The 20477-nt window shown below is 34.5% G+C and overlaps 1 protein-coding gene across 9 annotated transcripts in view; it reads right to left on the reverse strand.

Annotated features, from left to right (window-relative positions):
- Positions 1-20477, reverse strand: part of Ttc3 (tetratricopeptide repeat domain 3) — a 118477-nt gene that overhangs the window by 85681 nt on the left and 12319 nt on the right. For 3 of the 9 annotated variants that reach the window (XM_076868596.2, XM_076868594.2, XM_076868593.2), the window contains exons 2-10: positions 20001-20155; positions 19476-19518; positions 19009-19159; positions 18250-18334; positions 16644-16697; positions 15577-15697; positions 13213-13298; positions 11156-11250; positions 9958-10020 (exon numbers count right to left, since the gene is read on the reverse strand). The exons of 3 other annotated variants lie outside the window; for them this stretch is intronic. In XM_076868596.2, the coding sequence (XP_076724711.1) occupies positions 9958-10020; positions 11156-11250; positions 13213-13298; positions 15577-15697; positions 16644-16697; positions 18250-18334; positions 19009-19159; positions 19476-19518; positions 20001-20144 (842 nt within the window). In that variant the 5' untranslated portion in view covers positions 20145-20155. Of the gene's footprint in view, positions 1-6929; positions 8607-9957; positions 10021-11155; positions 11251-13212; positions 13299-15576; positions 15698-16643; positions 16698-18249; positions 18335-19008; positions 19160-19475; positions 19519-20000; positions 20156-20477 lie in introns of those variants that run through there. 3 more of the 9 variants (XM_076868595.2, XM_076868598.2, XM_076868597.2) reach the window with 3 other exon arrangements.

The following is a 20477-nucleotide window of genomic DNA, read 5'->3' on the forward strand; positions in this document are numbered from 1 at the left end:
ACTGCTAATTCTCCTGGGGTCTTAAAGATGTCATTAATATCCCTGAACCCACCTTCTCAACTCTAAAATGAAGATAATAATTCTTTCTTTTCTAGCTGTTTTGAGGTAGATGCTAAGTTAGAAAATGTAAACATCAGTATATGCATACTCAGTCTCTCAGTTGCCTGGCTTACCTTCAACAACCTCCCATACCTCAACTCAGTCATCTACCACCACACCCCTTTGGCAAAACTTAGCATCACTCAGAACTGTCAAACTCCTAAATCCACCTGTGAGGGCATCCAACTCTTACTGGTTAAACTATTTCCTACTATCTTCTCAGGGGGTCTAACTCATTGATTTGCTTGATTTCTCTTTTTCCTACTCCCCTATTTATCTGGTTTAAAATTCACTGGTTTATCATTTTGTATTCACACATATTAATTCATTATTCTTAAAAAAAGATTATAAGGAAGAACAAAACTAGGTATCATACCACCAGATATCAATTCCTAGTAAAAGGCTATATAAAAAAAAGAAAAAAAAATTAAAAAGTATGTAAGACAACTTAACCAACAGAAAACAAAGGAGAAACCAGGAATGGATTTGACACAATCACCTGATTTATGACAAAGTGACACTGCAGTGCATGGAGAAAATAATACTTTTTTAAGAAATGGTGCTGGGTCAATTGGACATTCATATGAATTTTGAACCCTACCTCACATGAAATACAAAAATCAACTTCAGAAGGCTTGCAGATCTAATTATCAAAGTTAAAATTGTAGAAGAAACAGAGGACACCTTGGTGGCTTTGAAGTAAGCAAAGACTACAAACAAAAAGCACTTACCATAAAGGAAATAATTAATAGAACCTACTATATTAAAATTAATAACTTCTCAGTGAAAACATCAAGAATGAAAAGGTACTGAGAAAACATCTGCAACACAAGTCTGACCAAGGACTCATCCAGAATACAAAACAATACCAAAAAAACTCCCACAAATGAATAAGACATTCAACCTAGGAAAAATAAAAATCGAGCAAAAGACCAAGAGAATATCCAAATAGTCAATAAGCATATGGAAAAATACTCAACTTAAATATCCTTACTTGAATTATAGAAATGCAAATTAAAATTACAGTGCTATATACTCCCACCAAAATATCTAAAATGAAAGATGCAAAATGATAAGTGCTGGTGAGGACATGGAACTGAAATTCACATGTTGCCAGTAAGACCATAAAGTGATAAAACCACATAGGAAACTATGCATTAAGGCTAAATACAAGCATACCTTCTGTCCCAGCAATTCAAGTCCTCGATTATACACTTTAACAAAAATGGATACATACATTTACAACACTATCTGTAAAAGCCAAATACTAGAAACTACCAAAATGCCCATCGACAATAGAATGGATAAAACATGGTATATTCATGCAATAGATGAACACTTTACAACTACATGCAACAATATGGATCTCAAAAAGAATGCTGAAAGCCAAACACAGAAGAGCACATAGTATGCAATTCCATTTATAATTGCACAAAGACAGGCAAAACTAACCTCTGGAAGTCAGAACAGTAGTAATACAGGGGAAGGACTTGGGTAGTGACTGGAAGGAGAAACAAGGGGGACTTCTTAGGTACTGGGTCTGTGATGTGGGTGGTTTCAGTTGTTTGGTCTCTGAAAACATGTATTAAGATCTTAAAAAAAAAAAAAATACACACAAAGAAAAACTATCTTTTTTCTGTTGGAGACCATTATCTGGTTTGATGTCTGAGCCACAATGGCCACTCTGCCATCCTGAAGGGACAGCCCGCTGACCAAGTGACACTCTAAGGCTGGAAGAAAACAGGTCTCTGATTACACTGTTCAATAATCTTAGATCCACCTTCTTTTTGAACTTGTGAATGAGATTGTTTTCTTCACCATTTACACCATTTGCCTCAGTTTGTTTTGTGAAGCCCAAAATATCTTAATCTAATGACACACCTCTTAAGCTTCAGTCTCTCCCCCCAGCAAGTTTACAAGTTACCTACGCTAGCTGTCTCCATTTCTTCTCACTTTATTCAACTCACTCCAACCACCTTCTGTTCCAAGACTCCTACTAACAGATCTACTAGTAAATGATGTTCATGTTGCTAAACCCAAATTCCATTGAACTGGCTTCTCAGCAGCCACAGACTCCCCCGGCGACTCTCACTCACTTCTATGACACCACACTTAGTTTCCTACCTACCTCCCCAGCCACTTCTTAATAGTCTCCTAGATAGGTTCATCCTTCTCTTGACTGATTATTTGTGTTACTCAAGGGTCAATCCTGATTCCTCTTCTAGTCTCAGATCTGCTAAAGGCCAGCAGGTCTCAAACTTGTTTACACATTAGTACTATCAGAGGAGATTCTAAAAGCCCAATGCCCAAACTTGACCCTAGATCAGCTACACCCTAGCATATTTGGGTAATCTTTCTTCAGAGCTCAAATGATTCCATTGTGCAATTCAAATGGAGACCTTCTTCCCTAAGCAATCTCACCCATATCTACAACTTCAAATCATCTAGGTCACCTATCCCAAACATGAGTTCCACACCCACAAAACTCACTGCTATATGATATACTAACATGGATGTGGCACATGCACTTCAATTTAATATGAAGTCAAATTCTACCTCCAATAAATGTATTCATCTTCCAGTGACTGACCAATGTTATGAATGGGCCCAGAAACCATTAAGACAAAAACCTTAGACCAATTCTAATCATTGCCTTCGCCTTCAAATCCCTACACCAAACCACAGACAATGTCTGTCAACTTTCTCTCTAAAGTACCTTGAATCCTTCCACTTTTCCACTTCCACTACCATTACCCTGCTCTAAGCCATCATCATCTCTGACCTGCAGTCCTACAACAGACTCCCAACCCACTTCCATACCGCATCCCCCTCAAATCCATTCTCCCCATTGTACTAGTGGTGCTGTCTCCCCTTACTACAAAATCCTTTACTTTTTTCTCTACCACTTTTAAAAGCCAATAACCTTGATGTAGCCTACAAGGTCTAGTGCCAGATTACCTCTCCCTCTCCTTTGTCTTCAGGCCACCTGGGACACTATCAGTTCCACAAATGCAACACAGCCCTTCCCATCCCAGGCGTTCACATTTTTGGCCCACTGTTAATAACACAAGGACTATGTGTTTTTGCTAATTTCTGACATCAGCCAAGATTTTTCTGAAAGAATCCCAAGAATTTGTGGAATCAGAGCTGAATGCTACTTTTAAATTAATGCTATGACCATAATTGTATTACATTAATGTTATAATTGTACCATATACTATAAATATCCAAATTTTTACTAATATATGAATATATATTGACTATAAATTTTCACATTTACTACCATTGTGGCCAGATCCTACTATTAAAGCAAAGTGAGCATAGTAAATCACATGGGGCTATGGTTCATCCAAACCAATGCAAAACTAATCACTCTGGTGAATGGGTGAGACTTTGGCAACAGAAATACTGTGCAACATACATTGATGACAATGGGAAGATACAAACAGTTATTTACTATTGGAAACTATGTAACATGGTCAGAATACTAGATAGAGGGTAACAACCCATTCTAGCTCAGGCACTCTAATTACTATTAAATAGGAAAGTATGTTTATTTCTCCAAACACCCTACTACCTCCCGTACACAATATGCTACATTTTGCCCTAAAATAACATTAGGAAAGAGTACCTATTCCCTCTTCCAATTTCCATGATGTTTTGCTAATTATTCGGGAACACTCCTCTCTCTACCCCTAACTTTTCCCAGGGGTGGGCATGGGAGGCACTAATTGTATGTGGCTTAGCCTCTTTTCTCTCACTCTGAGACCTTAAAACACTGACAGACACCAGATCCCCTTTTCTTCCAGACTTAAAGTTAACAGGATCCTGGTTTGCAAGTTCCATTCATGACTGTTTCTGAATTAATAACAAGTCACTCAGCTACCAGACTTAAGGCTCCTCATCCTAATGATTGTATCAGTGATGAAGGTGACATGTGACTAAAAGTAGCCCGTTTTCTGCAACCATCTCTTAACTAATTCTAGACTTGGGTGCAGAACAGATGCTATTTACTGACTCTCTAAGTACAACATGTAAATACAAGAATTTCGTGAGCCACAGGCTTTCTCCTCTTAGTCTCATTTCTCAACAAAGAAATAATAACTATTTCACAAGTTTCTTAATGTTACCACTAAACTACAAAAGCAAGATTCAGATGTAAGAGTCACTGTCAAATACAGTGATTAATAACCATTAGTTGAATAAGCATATACATTTTGAATCAAAAGTTAGTATCTGGTCAGGCACAATGTCAAATGCCTATAATCCCACATGTTCAAGGCTTGGCTCAGAACTAGCAAGACCCTATGTCAAAATAAAAAAATAAAAAGAGCTGGGGATTGGAGCTCAGCGGCAAAGCACCCCTGGGTTGAATCCCTAGTATTTAAAAAAAAAAAAAAAAAACAGCATCTGAATTTAAAATTATATATGCTGTTTAATTAAGTAACAAAATTATCAGGAATTTATCCTACAGATATACTTGTACCTGGATACAGAGCATAAGTGAAAGGATACTTATTATGGACCTATAATTAATTATTTAAAACTGAAAATCAATGTCCTAATAAATCTAATTATAAACAAAATAATCTATACTAACAAAGCATACGTAAAAACTGATAGATTACTTGAGTAATCCATTCAGTAAAATACTACGTAGTCACAAGAAAGAACAAGGTAGATCTCTAAATACAATGATATGCAACAAGCTCCTGGATTTAAATATAAAAAAGTAAGATGTACAACCACAGTGTAGTTATGTTCCCACCAAGTTTTTTTTTAAAAAAAGATATGTTATATTGAACCAAGTGAAAGTTGTCTATATTCGGATTTACAAAAATGATTTCATGTGGTTCCACATAATGAGTATTTCTACAGGCATAAGACATAAGACATTATGGAAATGCATAAGGACACGAAGAGAGGGATTAGGGAATAGATCTGAGTTGGGCAGACATTTCAGTGTACCCTTTCTCTCAATCTTTTACTATCATCATGTTTCTGCTTTTTAAAAAGGGGGTATACCCCAAAGAAGACTAAAAACTGTTTTCTTCAAAAACAAGTTCAGTAGCTTCTAAATAAAAATAGAAACCATATAAGTAAGAGCAGAATGAGGAATAATTCATCAAACCAACACATTCACACTGAAAATACACACGATTTTTTAAATTCTCACAGAAACATACAGTTGATTTATACCTTTGGTCTCAAAAAAAAAAAAAAAAAAAACAGAAAAAATAGCCAAGGGAGGAGTCTGTTACTAATCACAATTGGCATCTGATGAAAGGGAACATTGTATGATGAATAAATTAACTTTTATGTGTGTGGTGCTGGGGATTGAAAGCATGACAGGTAAGCACTCTACCAACTGAGCTATATCCCCAGCCCTGAGTAAATAAATTAATATCAAAAGGTCAAATATCAACTTTAAAAATTCCATGATTTTCTGAAGTAAATTAAAAAAACATTCAAGCCTAAGCTTTTCCTTTCTCCAATTACATTTCTTGCACTGTTCATTATACCTCCGGCAGAAGAATCTGAATTTTCCATGTAGGAGTCCCACGAGAACAAATTAAACGACAAGTGAGCAAGGCCTATTGCTGTATATTGCATGTGCTGCATTAGCTACCAAAGTTACAGGTATGCCCAACTCCTTTTCCTTGATTCTCCTCTGAACTACAAGTTTCTGGTTACTTCAGTCACAACTGTCATTATAATAATACCCTGCAGTTAGCAAATTGTACTTGAAAAGTGCACTCTTAGAAAACCAAAGTAAAAGGGAATCTCATCCACGGAGGGCATCCTGGGACTCACTGGCCCTCACCACACACATTCCTAAGCCTAAAAGGATTTCACAGGAGGGAAAAGTAGACAGGAGAAGCAAGAGGCAGCATAGTTCCCCACACCCATCCCTCCCTCACTCCAACCCCATCTCCACATTTCCCAAACACAACATCCACAGACTCAGAAGGGTTTTCATTGGCTCTTGGCTTCAACTACATCCATTCAAAGGTGCTCTCTGATTTACAAACTGCATGACTATTTTAACATTAAAATCACTATCACAGATACCTTGACCATTTCTGAACGAACCATTTGTTTCCCAACTCATACTTCATCTCAGGCTTTTTCCCCTCTGCCATTGGCCTTGAAATATTTATATTTCTTTCCTTTGAAGATAATTTTTCACTTATTTTACCCCTGATGTTTAGGGAATACTGTTTTGGGCTTTTCCCTTCTTATGTGCACTTTTAATTACACTTTATCAAATATTTCAAGTATACATAAAAGTACAAAGAATAACATTAACATAATGAACACCCATGTACCAACTGTGTACCAACTTAGCAAGAAATTAACATTTTGCCATATTTACTTCAGCTTCTTTTGCAGAAGTTTGTTACAGTTGACATCCACTGTGTTAATTATTTTCCCTCCTTTTTTCCCCAGAGATAGCCACTCCCCTGGTGTTTAACATGCCCATGCATTTTTAAAACATTTTTAATACATTCTCTGTATTAAGAATATGCATATTGTTTTGCATGTTTTAAAACATTATATAAATGGCATCATACTGTACAAATCATTCTGCAACTTGCTTTTTTTCACCAACATTGCATTCATTTTAACTGCCATTGAGAATTCCATTGTATGAATATACCATAATTTATTTATCCATTCCCCTACTGATGGACATTTAGGTTGTTTCCATTTCTTTACTTTTACAAACAATGCTATATATGAAGGCTTGTACATATCTTCTTGAGTACACAGTGAGAGTTTGGAAGGGATGACCCTAGAAGTGGGCTGCAGAATATGCACATCTTCACCTTGTCAGATTTCTCTCCAAAGTGACTGTACCAATTTACACTTTCTCCAGCCGAGTATGAAAGTTTCCTTTGTTCCACATCCTCTCAAACACTTGGTATTACGAAGTTTTTAAGTTTTTGCCAATCTGATGGATATGAAAAAGAAACTTGTAGTTTTTAATCTGCATGTCATGTAAGGATAATCATGTCCTCATAAATGTTTATTGACTATTTGGATCATTTGTTTTTAAAAATTATCAACTTTCACATTTCCTTTTTACTCTATCGTCACCTTTCCATAGTGAATAATAGTAAAGACTCTGCATCCAGGCTGTCTGGACTCAAACACTGGCTCCATCACATATACCTTGTATCCTTTATTTGGGCTCTCTATGTGTAAAGAGGCAGCAGCACCTACCTCACACGGTTGTGAAGGTTTTATAAGTGAATTTACATAAAGTATTCACAACAGCACACCCATGTTGTTAGACACAGTACTATTATTTTTACCCTTTTAGAGAATAAACTTGCCAAAGTTATTCCTTAAAATTTGATTTTTAATGTCCCAATTTATATTTACTAATCTTTTAGAATTAAATTATTTTAGAAGTTTCAGCATTTGTTACTTTAATCCTTTTATTCCTCTTTCCTAATTTTAATTTTAAATGTTCCATTTCTGTTCTCTTGCAGCTCAACCTTTGCTTTTACAATAGCAGAGAGGAAGCCTGGCTTTCTGGAATAACTGAGGACTGCATTCTTGCCCAAACTAGTGGAAGGAGGATGCTTTATCCCCACAGATGCTCAGCAGGATTCCCATGGCAGAACTAGCATCCCTCTGATTCGAGAGCTTCAAAACATCTCAACCTTGGTAACTCAGCTAAAAGCTCTTCTCAGGACATAGGTCCTCCTATGTGAGTGGCACATTTCAATTACTGACAACATGTTCTTCTCTTAAGGTTCATCACTCTAATCATTTTGATCAGGAGTGATACTATGGACTCTGAAAACATTAACCCTACATTGCAAGCAAATGACATAAACAATGTGTAAGAAGGTAGGAAACACCAATAAAACTGGTGTGGCATAGCTTCATACATTAAACAGGCATCCAATACATATTGGTGATTGCCTAATAAAGAACAAAGGGTTCTCAATGCTGCTGACCTGGCTCTAGTGAAAATATAGATGGCATTCAACAATAAGCTATAACATCAGGAAGGAGGTACAAGAATACCCTGCTCTTGGCCTTTACATCACCAAGCTACCTGATTCTGTGTTTCTATTTTCATGCACCTCCTGTTGTAGTAGGGGTTGAGGAGGATCCTCCTTTTGAGTCACCCTGATTTGCCTCTCAGCTTTCAGAGCTCAAGAGTAGATGACTTTCTGCCCAGCAAGTTTCAGACAGGCACCTCAATTTTCACAAGAGGCTAGCCAAGTTGCAAACCTATTCATCTGATCTTGAAAGTATACAGATTCACCTTCAAACACCACAGAATATCTGCAATTCTGGACCTAGCCAGAGGCAATAACCTAAAGACATTTGCAGCTCATTTCTTGTCAGAACCAGTTGAGGACAGTGGTATTGATGGAAGACTGTGTCAAGCCCATCCATTCCTCTAGTCTAGTTAGCCTCGGATTATCCACGGCTTAAGCCATCTAAAAGCTGCATAACGTTAATACAGCGGTATTCTCCAAGGTGGTTGGATTACTGGTGATTTTTATTTTCTTCTTTTTAAACTCTGGTATTTTCCAAATTTTCTACCATGAGAATGTGTTCTGTTTATAATAAAAGAAAAACACAATAAATGTTATTTTTAAAGCTACAAACTTGGAATATATTGTCTTCCCCACCCCCACCTTCCCACATCCCAACCTAAGTGCTTTTACTGAAAAACAATTGAAATCATGTTCTCAGTTTTCTTGACATCACAAAAACACTTGTGAAACCCAAAACTTTATTTTCAGAGGTTTTTTTTCCCCCTATAAAGAGCAATGTTGCTAGAATTTTTTTTAGCTCTTATCACTCAATTAACATTATTAGTAAGCCATTTAAGAAATTTCCTTCAGAAGGAACCACCAGGAGGAAAACTCATTCCAGCAATTGGTGTACTGGGGCTTTGTAAATAATGAAAATTATGTAACTTGCCAAGTTTTCCTTTTTCATTCTAAGCAACAGGAGATCAGGGTCAAACATGAATTATTAGTATTTCTACAGGCCCATTTACCTATGTAGCCTTGTTTTGACAAAAACAAGCTCTGAATTAGTTTTCTGATTTATTGTGTTTTGAATATTCTACTGTGTGAATAAATTCTTCAGCATACCCCAAACCTTTCTTACAGTAAAGTATTACATAATTAAATATAACAGTCTAAATGTTCAATATTAATTCTTATAATTTCTTAAATTTTTAAAACTGACAAGGCAATAAAATCATGGTAGAATATCTACATCAATCTTTCTCAACAAGTAAATATATTCAACATAAGAAATTAAGAATTAGTTATGATTCCACTCTCATAGTAATATTATTAAGTTTACGTGCTTTCTTTCACTTATGAAGGATATTTACTTAATTTTTCATACCAAGACAAATAGAAGAAAAGAAGGCAGTAAAAATATTTCTTCCAAAACAGATTAATTAATAGCACAAAAGGACATAGTATTTTATAAGTGTTATAAACACAGACTTTAACATCAACTAAGATCTGTGTTTAAATTAGCATCAGTACTCACTAGTGGTATGAGCTGAGCTGGTCACAAGTAAAGTGTGAAGAATAATATAACCTACCTATTAAAGTTGCTGTGAGACTTAACGTGAAGCAATTAAAACAATGCAGGACACATGACAAAAGCTTGCACTCAGTCAGCTGCCGCAGGTACAGTTAGTATATATACAGCCTACTACACTCTCCTTTTAACAATTTTTAACTATTTTTGGGAGAAAAAAAAGGGGGAGGGTTTCTTGCATACCTATGAAACAGAAATGTCTCCCCCCAAATGGGCATTTAGCATAACAATTCAATGATTGTGGTACTTTAACCAACTTACCTAAACTGTCCAGTACGAAGAAAGCAAAGAGCTCGGTTACCATAAAGAAGGTGGTTTTCAGGTCTTAAAAAGAAGTAACATTTGGTCAGTAAATCACATCACATATGAAATATACATTACACTGAAAACAGGCATGAAAAAACTTTTTAAAACTTTACATCTTCATGGCAGAGCAGGAAGAATACAAGATTTGGAACTTAACTGGGTAAATCTCACTTCATTACTTCCTCAGTAGCCTTCTTTAAAACCAACCTAAACTATCCTGTGTTCAAACTGAAGGGAATCCTTGCTCTGTCCAGATTACAGGGCTATTGTCAAGATCAAATAAGACATCTTATTAAAAAGTTAGTCAACTACAATGTATGCTGTAACTACAGAGGACAGGATCATTATGTCAGGGATATGCCTCCTTGACACAGAACTCCAGGCAAAAGGAGCTTGGAAATTGCAACAGTAACGTTAAGTAGCTTCATTTCAAATTTTGATCTTTTTAGTTTTGTCTGACAGTATAAAGCCAGAAATGATTTTCTTGCACCTTTTTCTCAATAGAATAGAGTAGCAGTCTTGGGGCAACATGTTGTCTAGATTGATTCATTCCCCCTTGGGACAAGCAGGTAGGAAAGGGAGAAGTTACGTACACCCCAACCTTCAAAGGCTGTTATAATATTAGGTGGCTCACCTGAAGTGGCATTAGGAACAGAATAGCACACCTGGGGGGAAGACTACAAAATTCCAGTAACTGTTCTATTCAGGTAGAAAAGAACACATGCATCCTCAACCATTCCAACTATTTTTCCTTTAAAAGTTTCCTCTAAGAAAGCAAAACCTCTTAAGTAGGTAGCATTTAAAGTATTAGGAACTAATCCTTTTTGATCAGTTAATAATTTAGAAGGAAGTAGTTGACAGCAAAATGAGAAAAAGACAATAACAGGTGACTCTGCTGGAATGCCTTAAGAAAATGTAGCAAGGCAGAACCAAATTCACCCCTGCACCTGACTTGCTTGAATTGCAGGATTTAATCAGTTCCAAATACTCAGGTTACCTCCAATGCTACTAATAACTAAAGATAAAAAATAAAAATCTATTATGCATATCAAATTGAAAGATTCTACAATTCTTGATCTTATTTTTATTTATCCTAACATTCTAACTTGAGCTGCCACACAAAAAGGATCTCATTGCTCTGGTTTGCTCTTACCTATATTCAATGGCTCTGGTGTAATAGATAATAGCTATATCAAATCTTTCTTTGGAAAACTCTTCATTTCCTTTCATTTTCATTAGTTCTCCTTGCTGAGAAACCAAGGTGAAAGAAGACCCATCAATTAGCTCCAAAGACAATCAAGAAACCAATACCTAGGAAAAATGGATCTGGGTTTCCATCTTTAATATCAAAAATAAGATAGGGGATTATTTATATAGAAAAGAAGAATGTAATATCCAATATTATGGGATGTACAGTTGACCCTCAATATCTATGGGTTCTGCATCTGCAGATTCAACCATATGCAGATCAAAAACTTTTGGAAAGACCAAAAAGGGCCTATAGAAACAGGCCTATAGAAACATTTTCTTCTTGTCATTTCCCCTAAGCAATACAGTACAACAACTATTTACATAGTATTTACAGAATACTAGGTATTACATAGTGATCTAGAGATTATTTAAAGTATATGGGAGCAAGTGTACAAGGTATAGCAAATACTATACCATTTTTTATGAAGGATTTGAGCTCCAGCAGATTTGGTATCAGATAGGATCCAGGAACCAATCTCCCTCAGACACTGAGGGACAAATGTATATTAAAAGAAACCTTTCTCTAATAACTCCATATTAACTTGTTAAGAAATATTAAAAAGCAAGGAAAACCAACACATTGTGAATAATTTCTAAAATAATTTTTCCCTCATGTGCAGTATTCGGCAGACCCATTTTTAAATATATTTTTCCATATGGGACAGCAAACTAAAAATGAAATGCAAAGTAGAATTTTAACTTTATGTTAGCAAATGTGATATTATTCAATAAACCTTAGTGCTTAAAAATATATAAACTGTAGTAAAGGTAATACTGACTAGATTAACTACCAAAAATCACCTGGCAGGTTAGTAAGAACATGGGTGTTCTTACTAACACACGTTACTGGGGGACTATGGACATAGTTCAATTGGTAGAGTGCTTTCCTCTCATCTCTCCTGCACAGGGCCCTGGGTTCAATTCCCAGCACCACAAAAAAAAAAAAAAGTTACTGATATATTCAAAACTTTTCAATTAATATTTTTAAAAACAAATTAATTAAAATAAATTAGATATCAATAGCTCTAGAGAACTTAATTGAACATTAAATGTCTCCCCAAATCTTTTTTTAAAAATTGAATTAAGGGGCTGGGGTGTGGCTCAGGGGTAGCATGCTTGCCTTAGCATGCACGAGGCACTGGCTTTGATCTTCACCATCACATAAAAATAAATATAAATAAATAAATAAAGGTATTGTGTCCATTTACAACTTTAAAAAAATATTTTTTTAAAACTTGAATTAGAATCATTATTTCCTCTGAGTGAACAGGTGAATTACATTACATCTCAATAAAAAATGTTATCAAGGAAAATCATTTCTTCAAATCATTAAAGGATGATAAAAAAAATCAAATTTTTAATTTTTCAATTAACTGCTTTAAAATCATTAAAAATTCAGATTAAGGTATTCTCTCTTCTTCCAAATCAAAATTTATTAAAATTTTCCATCAAACATATTATTAAATCTTACAGTAGTTCCTTAGATACTGTCAACAGGTTTTTGTTTTGTTTTTTTTTTTGGTACCAGGGATTGAACCTAGGGGTACTCAACCACAGAGCCACATCCCCAACCTTCATCAGGTTTTTTAATGAACTTCCTCTGACTGTTAAAAGTTCTAACAAGCAAATCTATTTTTTTAAGTTGTTGATGGATCTTTATTTTATTTATTCACATGCAGTGCTGAGAATCAAATTCAGTGACTCACACATGCTAGGCAAGTGCTCCAACACTGAGCCACAACTCTATCCCAAAAATGAACTCTTTCTTTTTTAAAAAATATATTTTTTAGTTGCAGACAGACATAATACCTTTATTTTATTTATTGATTTTATGTGGTGCTGAGGATCGTACCCAGTGCCTCACAAGTGCTAGGCAAGTACTCTACCACTGAGCCACAGCCACAGCTCTCCCAACAAGCAACTCTTAATACATATTTACAGATAAATATTTATCCTCACCTCCATACACTCCACACAATTTTGGGTTTTAAATTCTTCAAGTAAATTGCAGTTTTCCGTTACAACTTTAGTTATGTGATACTTATCTAAGTTTTATTTTTAGGAGAGAATGAGAGAGAATATTTGTTAAAAAAAAAAAAACAACTTGTACTCACAAAATTCTAATTCTTAGGTTAAGTAGGTGAATTCATAAAGTTTATTATATTTTCTAAATAAATACCTGTTTCTTATAATCTTTCATGTGTATTAAATATTTTAGAAATAAACAACTTATAAAACGTATAAAACATTGCATAAAACAGATGCTTGCAGTAAACCTAATCTCTTTTTATTAACAATTAAAGAAAACCACTTATTATTACACAATGTTACTATAGTTATAACAAATACTTATGTCATAACATACTCAAAATAGGTCTCATAATTACTCAAGTCAATTGAACAAATATTATCAAATATCTACAGTACACCAGGTACAATGTTCAATAAAACTGTATAAAAATAAAACCCTAGAGAATATTTTTCAAAATGTATTCAATATAGGGTTGGGGATAGAGCTCAGTTGGTAGAGTGCTTGTCTCACATGAACAAGGCCCTGGGTTCAATCCTCAGCACCACAAATAAATAAACTGTATTCAATATAATAAGTGAGTATTTAAAATGAATAGTAGACTCTTCAAAAAAAGAAATGTTATCAAAAAGAAGTTTGAAATACTATTCTTACAAAAATCCTTATAAAAATATTCTTATAAAATAAACTGATTTAAACACAGTTAGATAGCCAAACTGTGAAAAGTTTATCAGGCCTCATTTTCTACATTTTAAGCTATTATATAAAAAGGATTTTTTTAAAATATAGTAAATTTTTTTATTGCAACAGACTAATAGTTATGCTTCTAGCAAAACATTAATTTCTAGGGTGAAAGGAATACCTAAAATTTAAGATTCAAGAAGGAACTGGGAAGGTCACCAAATAAAGTAGTACTAAGGGACAGAACAAGGTTGCTGGAGGAAAACATGAGCTTTGAGGTCAGAGACCTGACTTCTTATCAGGTAGTTCTACTACTTACTAGACTGTAGAAATCTCTCTTAACCTCGTAAGTCTTAGATTGTTCACTTCTACAATTGAGAATAATAGGCTGGGCATGGTGGTGAACGCCTATAATCCCAGCGGCTCAGGAGGCTGAGACAGGAGGATCACAAGTTCAAAGCAAGCCTCAGCAAAATCAAAGACACTAAGCAACACAGACCTTATCTCTAAAAAATAAAAATACAAAAAAAAAAAATAGGGCTGGGGATGTGGCTCACTGGTCGGGCCTGTGAGTTCAATCATCAGTACCCCCGCAAAAAAAAGAGAGAATAACAGCCACCCCACAGGGCTATTATGAGAGAATCAGAAATGGGCCCACAATAATGGCAATACATGATATTGCTTCTCCACCTCTACCCTAAAACCTCGTCCAGAATCAGAGGCTTTCAAAACAATGAAGAGAATAACCTCTATCAGTATAATACATCCCACTATCTAGTGAGCCTAACAGAAAGAGCTGTCTTTATTTAATTCCTCTCTATTATTTAAGTCAATAGACAAATCTTCCCTCTTCACAATGGAGATTGCAGATTATGGATTATCATCAACTAAAAAGTCAAAACATTTTCTGTGTCAAGATTCCTATAAAGTATACTCTAAAAAATTTTACTGCTAATATTCAAACGCTTTAAAGAAAATCATTTCAGGGCTGGGGACATAGCTTAGTGGCAGAGGACTTGGCCAGCATGTACAAGGCCCTGGATTCAATCCCCGGCACCACAGAAAAAAAAAAAAGGAAGGAAGGAAGAAAAACATTTCAGAAAACTAGAGAAATATGTAAGGCTATTTCTCCACACATAAAAGAATAGCAGATTTATCAAGAAAATGGAAATCATAATTTTAGCTTCTGTTATTTTCTCATATGAATGAAAAGACATGGGCCCAGTTGTGAGCTCTTCATTTGAGTATTACATATTATAACTTATGACAACTATTAGATAGGATTTTTAAAGTATGACGCCATAATAATCTGAATGGTAAAAAACAGGATAAAACTAACTCTGTAAGGTTTAAGTTCTCTTATTCAAGTTATACTCCAGGTATGAATAATGTCAAAATATACTCTACTGTCACTATTAAAAAGAATAAAAATAAATAAATAAAGGAAATAAAAAAATAAAGTTCTTTTATTTCATATACAGAAGAAAAACACTATAAAGAAAAACATTTTTAAATGCTGCTAGAATAAATGAGAAATCATATAATTATATATTCCACTTTCCCAAATAATACCTTTAAAAACTAAGTTAACAATTTAAAGAACTTATACTTACATTCAGTGAAGAAAATACTTAACATAGACCAACAATTGTCAATTAATCCTAATTTAGGTAGAATTGTTGTATCGCCTGTGTATTTTACCCAATTTAAAGCTTCTTCCATTGCCAAAATTTTCTGTTTCAAAAAGAGGAAAGAAGAATGATACTCAAGTATTCTGTGACATTATATATGTATCTTAATCCGTATTTCAAACCTTTATACAAAACTTATGTATTTTCATTACTCCATCACACAATAGAGGATAACTGGACTACAACATACAAGTTAACAGAAACTGTGGACTCACGTGTTCCATCTTTGGGTGACCTCGGGCTACCCTCAGAGTTCAAAATGCTTTTGCAATGATTACAGACCTGAAAGCTGAGGTCTACAACCTGGTCAAAGGCTGTCCTTTGCAGTAGGAGAGTACAAATTTACAAGGTAGAAAAGAAGTCTCAAATCTCAATTAGACTAGGACTTCCCTCTTTACCCTAAGGTTAAAGGTATAGATTAAAGTTCTCCACAGGGACTATATATTTTACATAGTCTGTGGTAAAAAGAATTATTATGAGATAATCAAGACTATGGCTAGGCAAATGGATGCTCAGAGTAATAATTCTCATGAAGGGTCAAGAGTTAACAGAAATGTTTGTTGTTTTAATGTATGCAATAACCTCAGAAATTAAATAGCTGAGTTGCCACTGCTGGTATAAGGCTTAAAGGAAACATGAAGACATTTCTATCACCAGTACCATTAAAATTTGGTTTATCACTGCATCTGAGGATTACCTAGTAATTATACATTAAAAATATTCATACTGGGGACCTAATAATTTCATCTGGGGGGATATATGCTAGGAAAACAATCTAAAAGAGAAGAAAAAAACTTGTAACATATATGGGTAAAAAAATGTAATGAGGCAAACCTGCAAAATGAGATTACCTGAGTAAAATATAGAAACCATACTACCAAATATTACATATAACTTTGAATATATGGTCTCAATAGATGGGAAAATGGGCAGTGATGTGACTGCCATTTATTCAGTGGGTGAGCTGGGTTTCCACATTTAACACTTACATTTTCTATTTTATAACCAATTCTCAATAAGCCTTCGATAAGGAATGAATCATTCTGCAAAATAAAAAAAAAAAGAACAAAAAAAGCATTTTTTCCTTATTCTTGGATTTTGTAATAGAAAAAAAAAATCTCCATTTTAGGAATAGTCTTGTGTTGCATAATGACATTTTCCATCAATGATGAGCCAAATGGGACATTAGTCCCAAAGATTATAACAGAGTTTAAGATTATTATTACCTAATGACAATGTAGCTATGGTGACATCATACATACCACAATAAAATGTACTGCTCACAAGCTTGTGTGATGCTGATACAAAACTTACTGCACTACCAATTATATTATAGTACAGATAATTATATATATGTATAACACTTGATAATGATATTAAAAACTACACTACTGGTTTATGTAACTGTTATTTTTGAGTGTACTGCTACTGATTGAAATAAAAAAAAAAACTTCACTGTAAAATAGCATGCCATATGTCAGCAGCAGTCACAACTTGTGTTCGCTTTGTCTCTTAATTGCATTAAGAGGCCACATCCAGTGACTAATCTACACCATCTGGGTCTGTGTAAGTATACTATATGATACTAAGACAACAAAACCATTTGATGGTGCATTCCTCAGAATGTACCCCAATCATTAAATGATATGTAACTGTATTACATAGTAGTATATTTTCCAAAGCACTTACATGATCAATTTACCCCTTAAGAGCTCTAAAACAAGAATTCATCAAAAGTCTTCCACAAGGCTCTAGTAATAAACTGATTTTGTGTAAATTTTAGATGTGTAGATTTTTAAAGTTCATTAGACCTAGGTTTTCTAACAAGGCACATTGGCTGGTATGTTACTGTAATGAGTTATCAGCAGAAATAAACACCAGAATGCTTTCTAAATTTAAGTTCACAGTCAGAATAAAAACAAGTATAACACCTGGCTCCATAACCAATTGAAATAAGAAAAATTATCAAATGGCTTTTTAAAAGAGAGAGGAGGCCAAGGCAGAAGGATCACAAGTTCAAAGCCAGCCTCAGCAAAAGCAAGGTACTAAGCAACTTACTGAAACCCTGTCTCTAAATAAAATACAAAATAGGCTGGGGATGTAGCTCAGTGGTTGAGTGCTCCTGAGTTTAATCCCCCACCCCCAAAATAAAGAGAGAGAGAATCACCATAGTACAAAGACACCTCCTCAAATCTATCCTGATAAATTTTATCCCAAAGGCAAAGTATTTGTCAATAGTGGTATGTTTTTATGTCAAAAGACGGAGTTCGTTTACTTTTAGAACCTGTGATTAAGGTTTCTATGAACCAGGGCCTCCTTTCATTTGTGACAAATTCTAATTTCTCTCCTTTAATATCAAGAAGCTGTCCTGGTCCATTATGGCATGGCAGAACCAGGACATTGGTCATCAATGTTATCACTTCCATACCATGCACACTCTGACAGCAGAATAATCTCAGGTAAAGAAAACTAAAAAGCTTATCTGTTAACTGCTATAAACTGGTAACACAGTTTATAGCAGTTAACAGTTAATAGTTAACAACTGACACTCTATATTTACATTCTTTGGAGGCGGGGCTACATTCTACCACTTACCGCAACTTTCTTTGCCAAATCCACAATATCTTCCATCAACTCAAGATATTGTAATTTCTTCAAACTTATCTCAGAGGCACGAGAACTGTTTAAAGACAAATTTATTTTTGGAAAGATTACATTCTCATATATACAAATTCACTGAATTTTATGCTTATATTATAAGCTATCTGACAAAAAAAATTCAATTCTTTTCTCCACTCTAGGTAACATAAGTAAGAAGTTTATTAAATGGACCAAACCATATATCCTCTCTCTCTCAGTTCTATACCACTGACATTTATAAAAGTATTTTAATTTTTCCTGACTTAACTTCAAGTCTACCATCTAATACTCTTCAGAATTATTTCATTATAATGTTATAAATTTTCTTTCATATTCAAATTCCAAGAATTTACTTTTTCTACCTGTTAAACAAAAGCAAAACTGAACAGCACATAAGAATGAAGAGTAAGCCAAGTGTGGTGGCATATGCCTAAAATCCTAGCTATTCCAGATGGTGAGGCAGGAGGATTTCAAGTTTAAGGCCAGCTTAAACTTTGTTTAGCTAGATTGCATCTCAAAATAAAATTTTTAAAAAAGGACTGAAAGTGTAGCTTGACAAGCACGGACGGGGGAGACCCTGAGTTCAACCCACAGTACCACCAAAAAAAAAAAAAAAGAATGAGGTATAAGCCTTCCATTGTATTTGGCATTCCTTAGCACTGTGCAACATGCTTATCACCGCTCATCCAAAATGAATAACATATAGTGACTTACGTGGTCTCCACACAGGGATGTAATCGTGATATTACAGAACTGTGCTGATGTTGAAAAAGAAGTGGCCAGAAGATATATATTTTAATGGCATCACAGTAATCTTGCAGGACAGAAAGTGGTTTACTACACCATATACTGCAGATGTCAAATTCTTAATTAAAATAAAAAAGTTTAAAATTAATATTTGTGCCCTAATTTTTAATGAATCAACAATGCTATACAGAAAAGGTAAAAATGGATATGAGAAGACAAGAAATTAATTAATGTTTTAAACTGCTAGATGTTAAGAATATTTAAGTGTTGGCTAAAACTCAATTTACAAAGAAAGATTTTGGTTTCCAGGAAAAAAAAATAGTAAGAATCTATTTTTAAGAAGACATATAAATCTGATTTGTTGATATGACTAGATAAATCACCTCCATTTGTGGTCCACCAATAAATTAACGTTAATATGTCAACATGCTCACCTAAATGTTTCTCACTTTGTGCATAATCTTTATACTTCATACCCTAAAAAAAAAAGAAAATTATTTTGATTTGCCACTGGTAAAATACACAAGTATACTTTTTTGACTTTCAATCAATGGATTAGCAGAACTAAACTGAAAAAAATCTAATGTACATTTATTTATATGCTTTGAATATATCTGTAGCCAGTGAGTCTCAATTTAAGGCCATTTTCATGTTTCCTGAGTTTCTTTCTACAACTCTATTCAAGAGTTTTTCTAATTCTCAGAAAGCCGCCTCATGCCTTCACTTATTCTCTGAAATCTATTCTTATTGTTGGGGCACTGCTTATTTCTTTTGAAGAATAACCTCTTCAAAAGCATGTGTTCCTTCTTATAAAAACCCATAGTCTCTCACACATACACACACACACACACACATATACACACATATATATACACACAAAATCTTTACTCAAATGCCCTAAATCAGAAAGCCTTTAGGATATACCATGTTAAAAACAAAAATGTAACAAACCTACTTACCACGCCATCACAGTAAAGCTGAGTCACACGAACATAGTCATCCGTCGTATATTCAGGAGCAAAGACACAATCATCTTCGTAAGGGCTATCTTCCAACAATGCATAATCCGCCACAGTGAAGTCTTCATCAGTAAAATTGTCCATGGCACACAATCCTAAGGAAATAACATACATCCAATTCAGTAATTAAATCATTTGAGATGACATGAGCAGCATTCTTCCTGGCTTCTATAGTATAACTGAAAAATACTTAAAATCTATGCTTCAAGGAACTCCAATCAGAACACTGACTTTTGTCCCCATTCTGTGATTCTCCCCCCATTCTCTCTCAATAGTTTTATCTGCTTCTTCCTTTCCTCAGACTCAGATATTCACCATCACTACTCTGAACTTATCTGTTTACATGTATCCCTTAGATGGAAGATAAGGGCACTGTTATTTACTTTGTATGTGCCTAGCATACAGTAAGCCTCAAAT

This window comes from Callospermophilus lateralis, chromosome 10 (assembly GCF_048772815.1).
Source record: "Callospermophilus lateralis isolate mCalLat2 chromosome 10, mCalLat2.hap1, whole genome shotgun sequence".
In the NCBI taxonomy this organism is placed as follows: Eukaryota; Metazoa; Chordata; class Mammalia; order Rodentia; family Sciuridae; genus Callospermophilus; species Callospermophilus lateralis.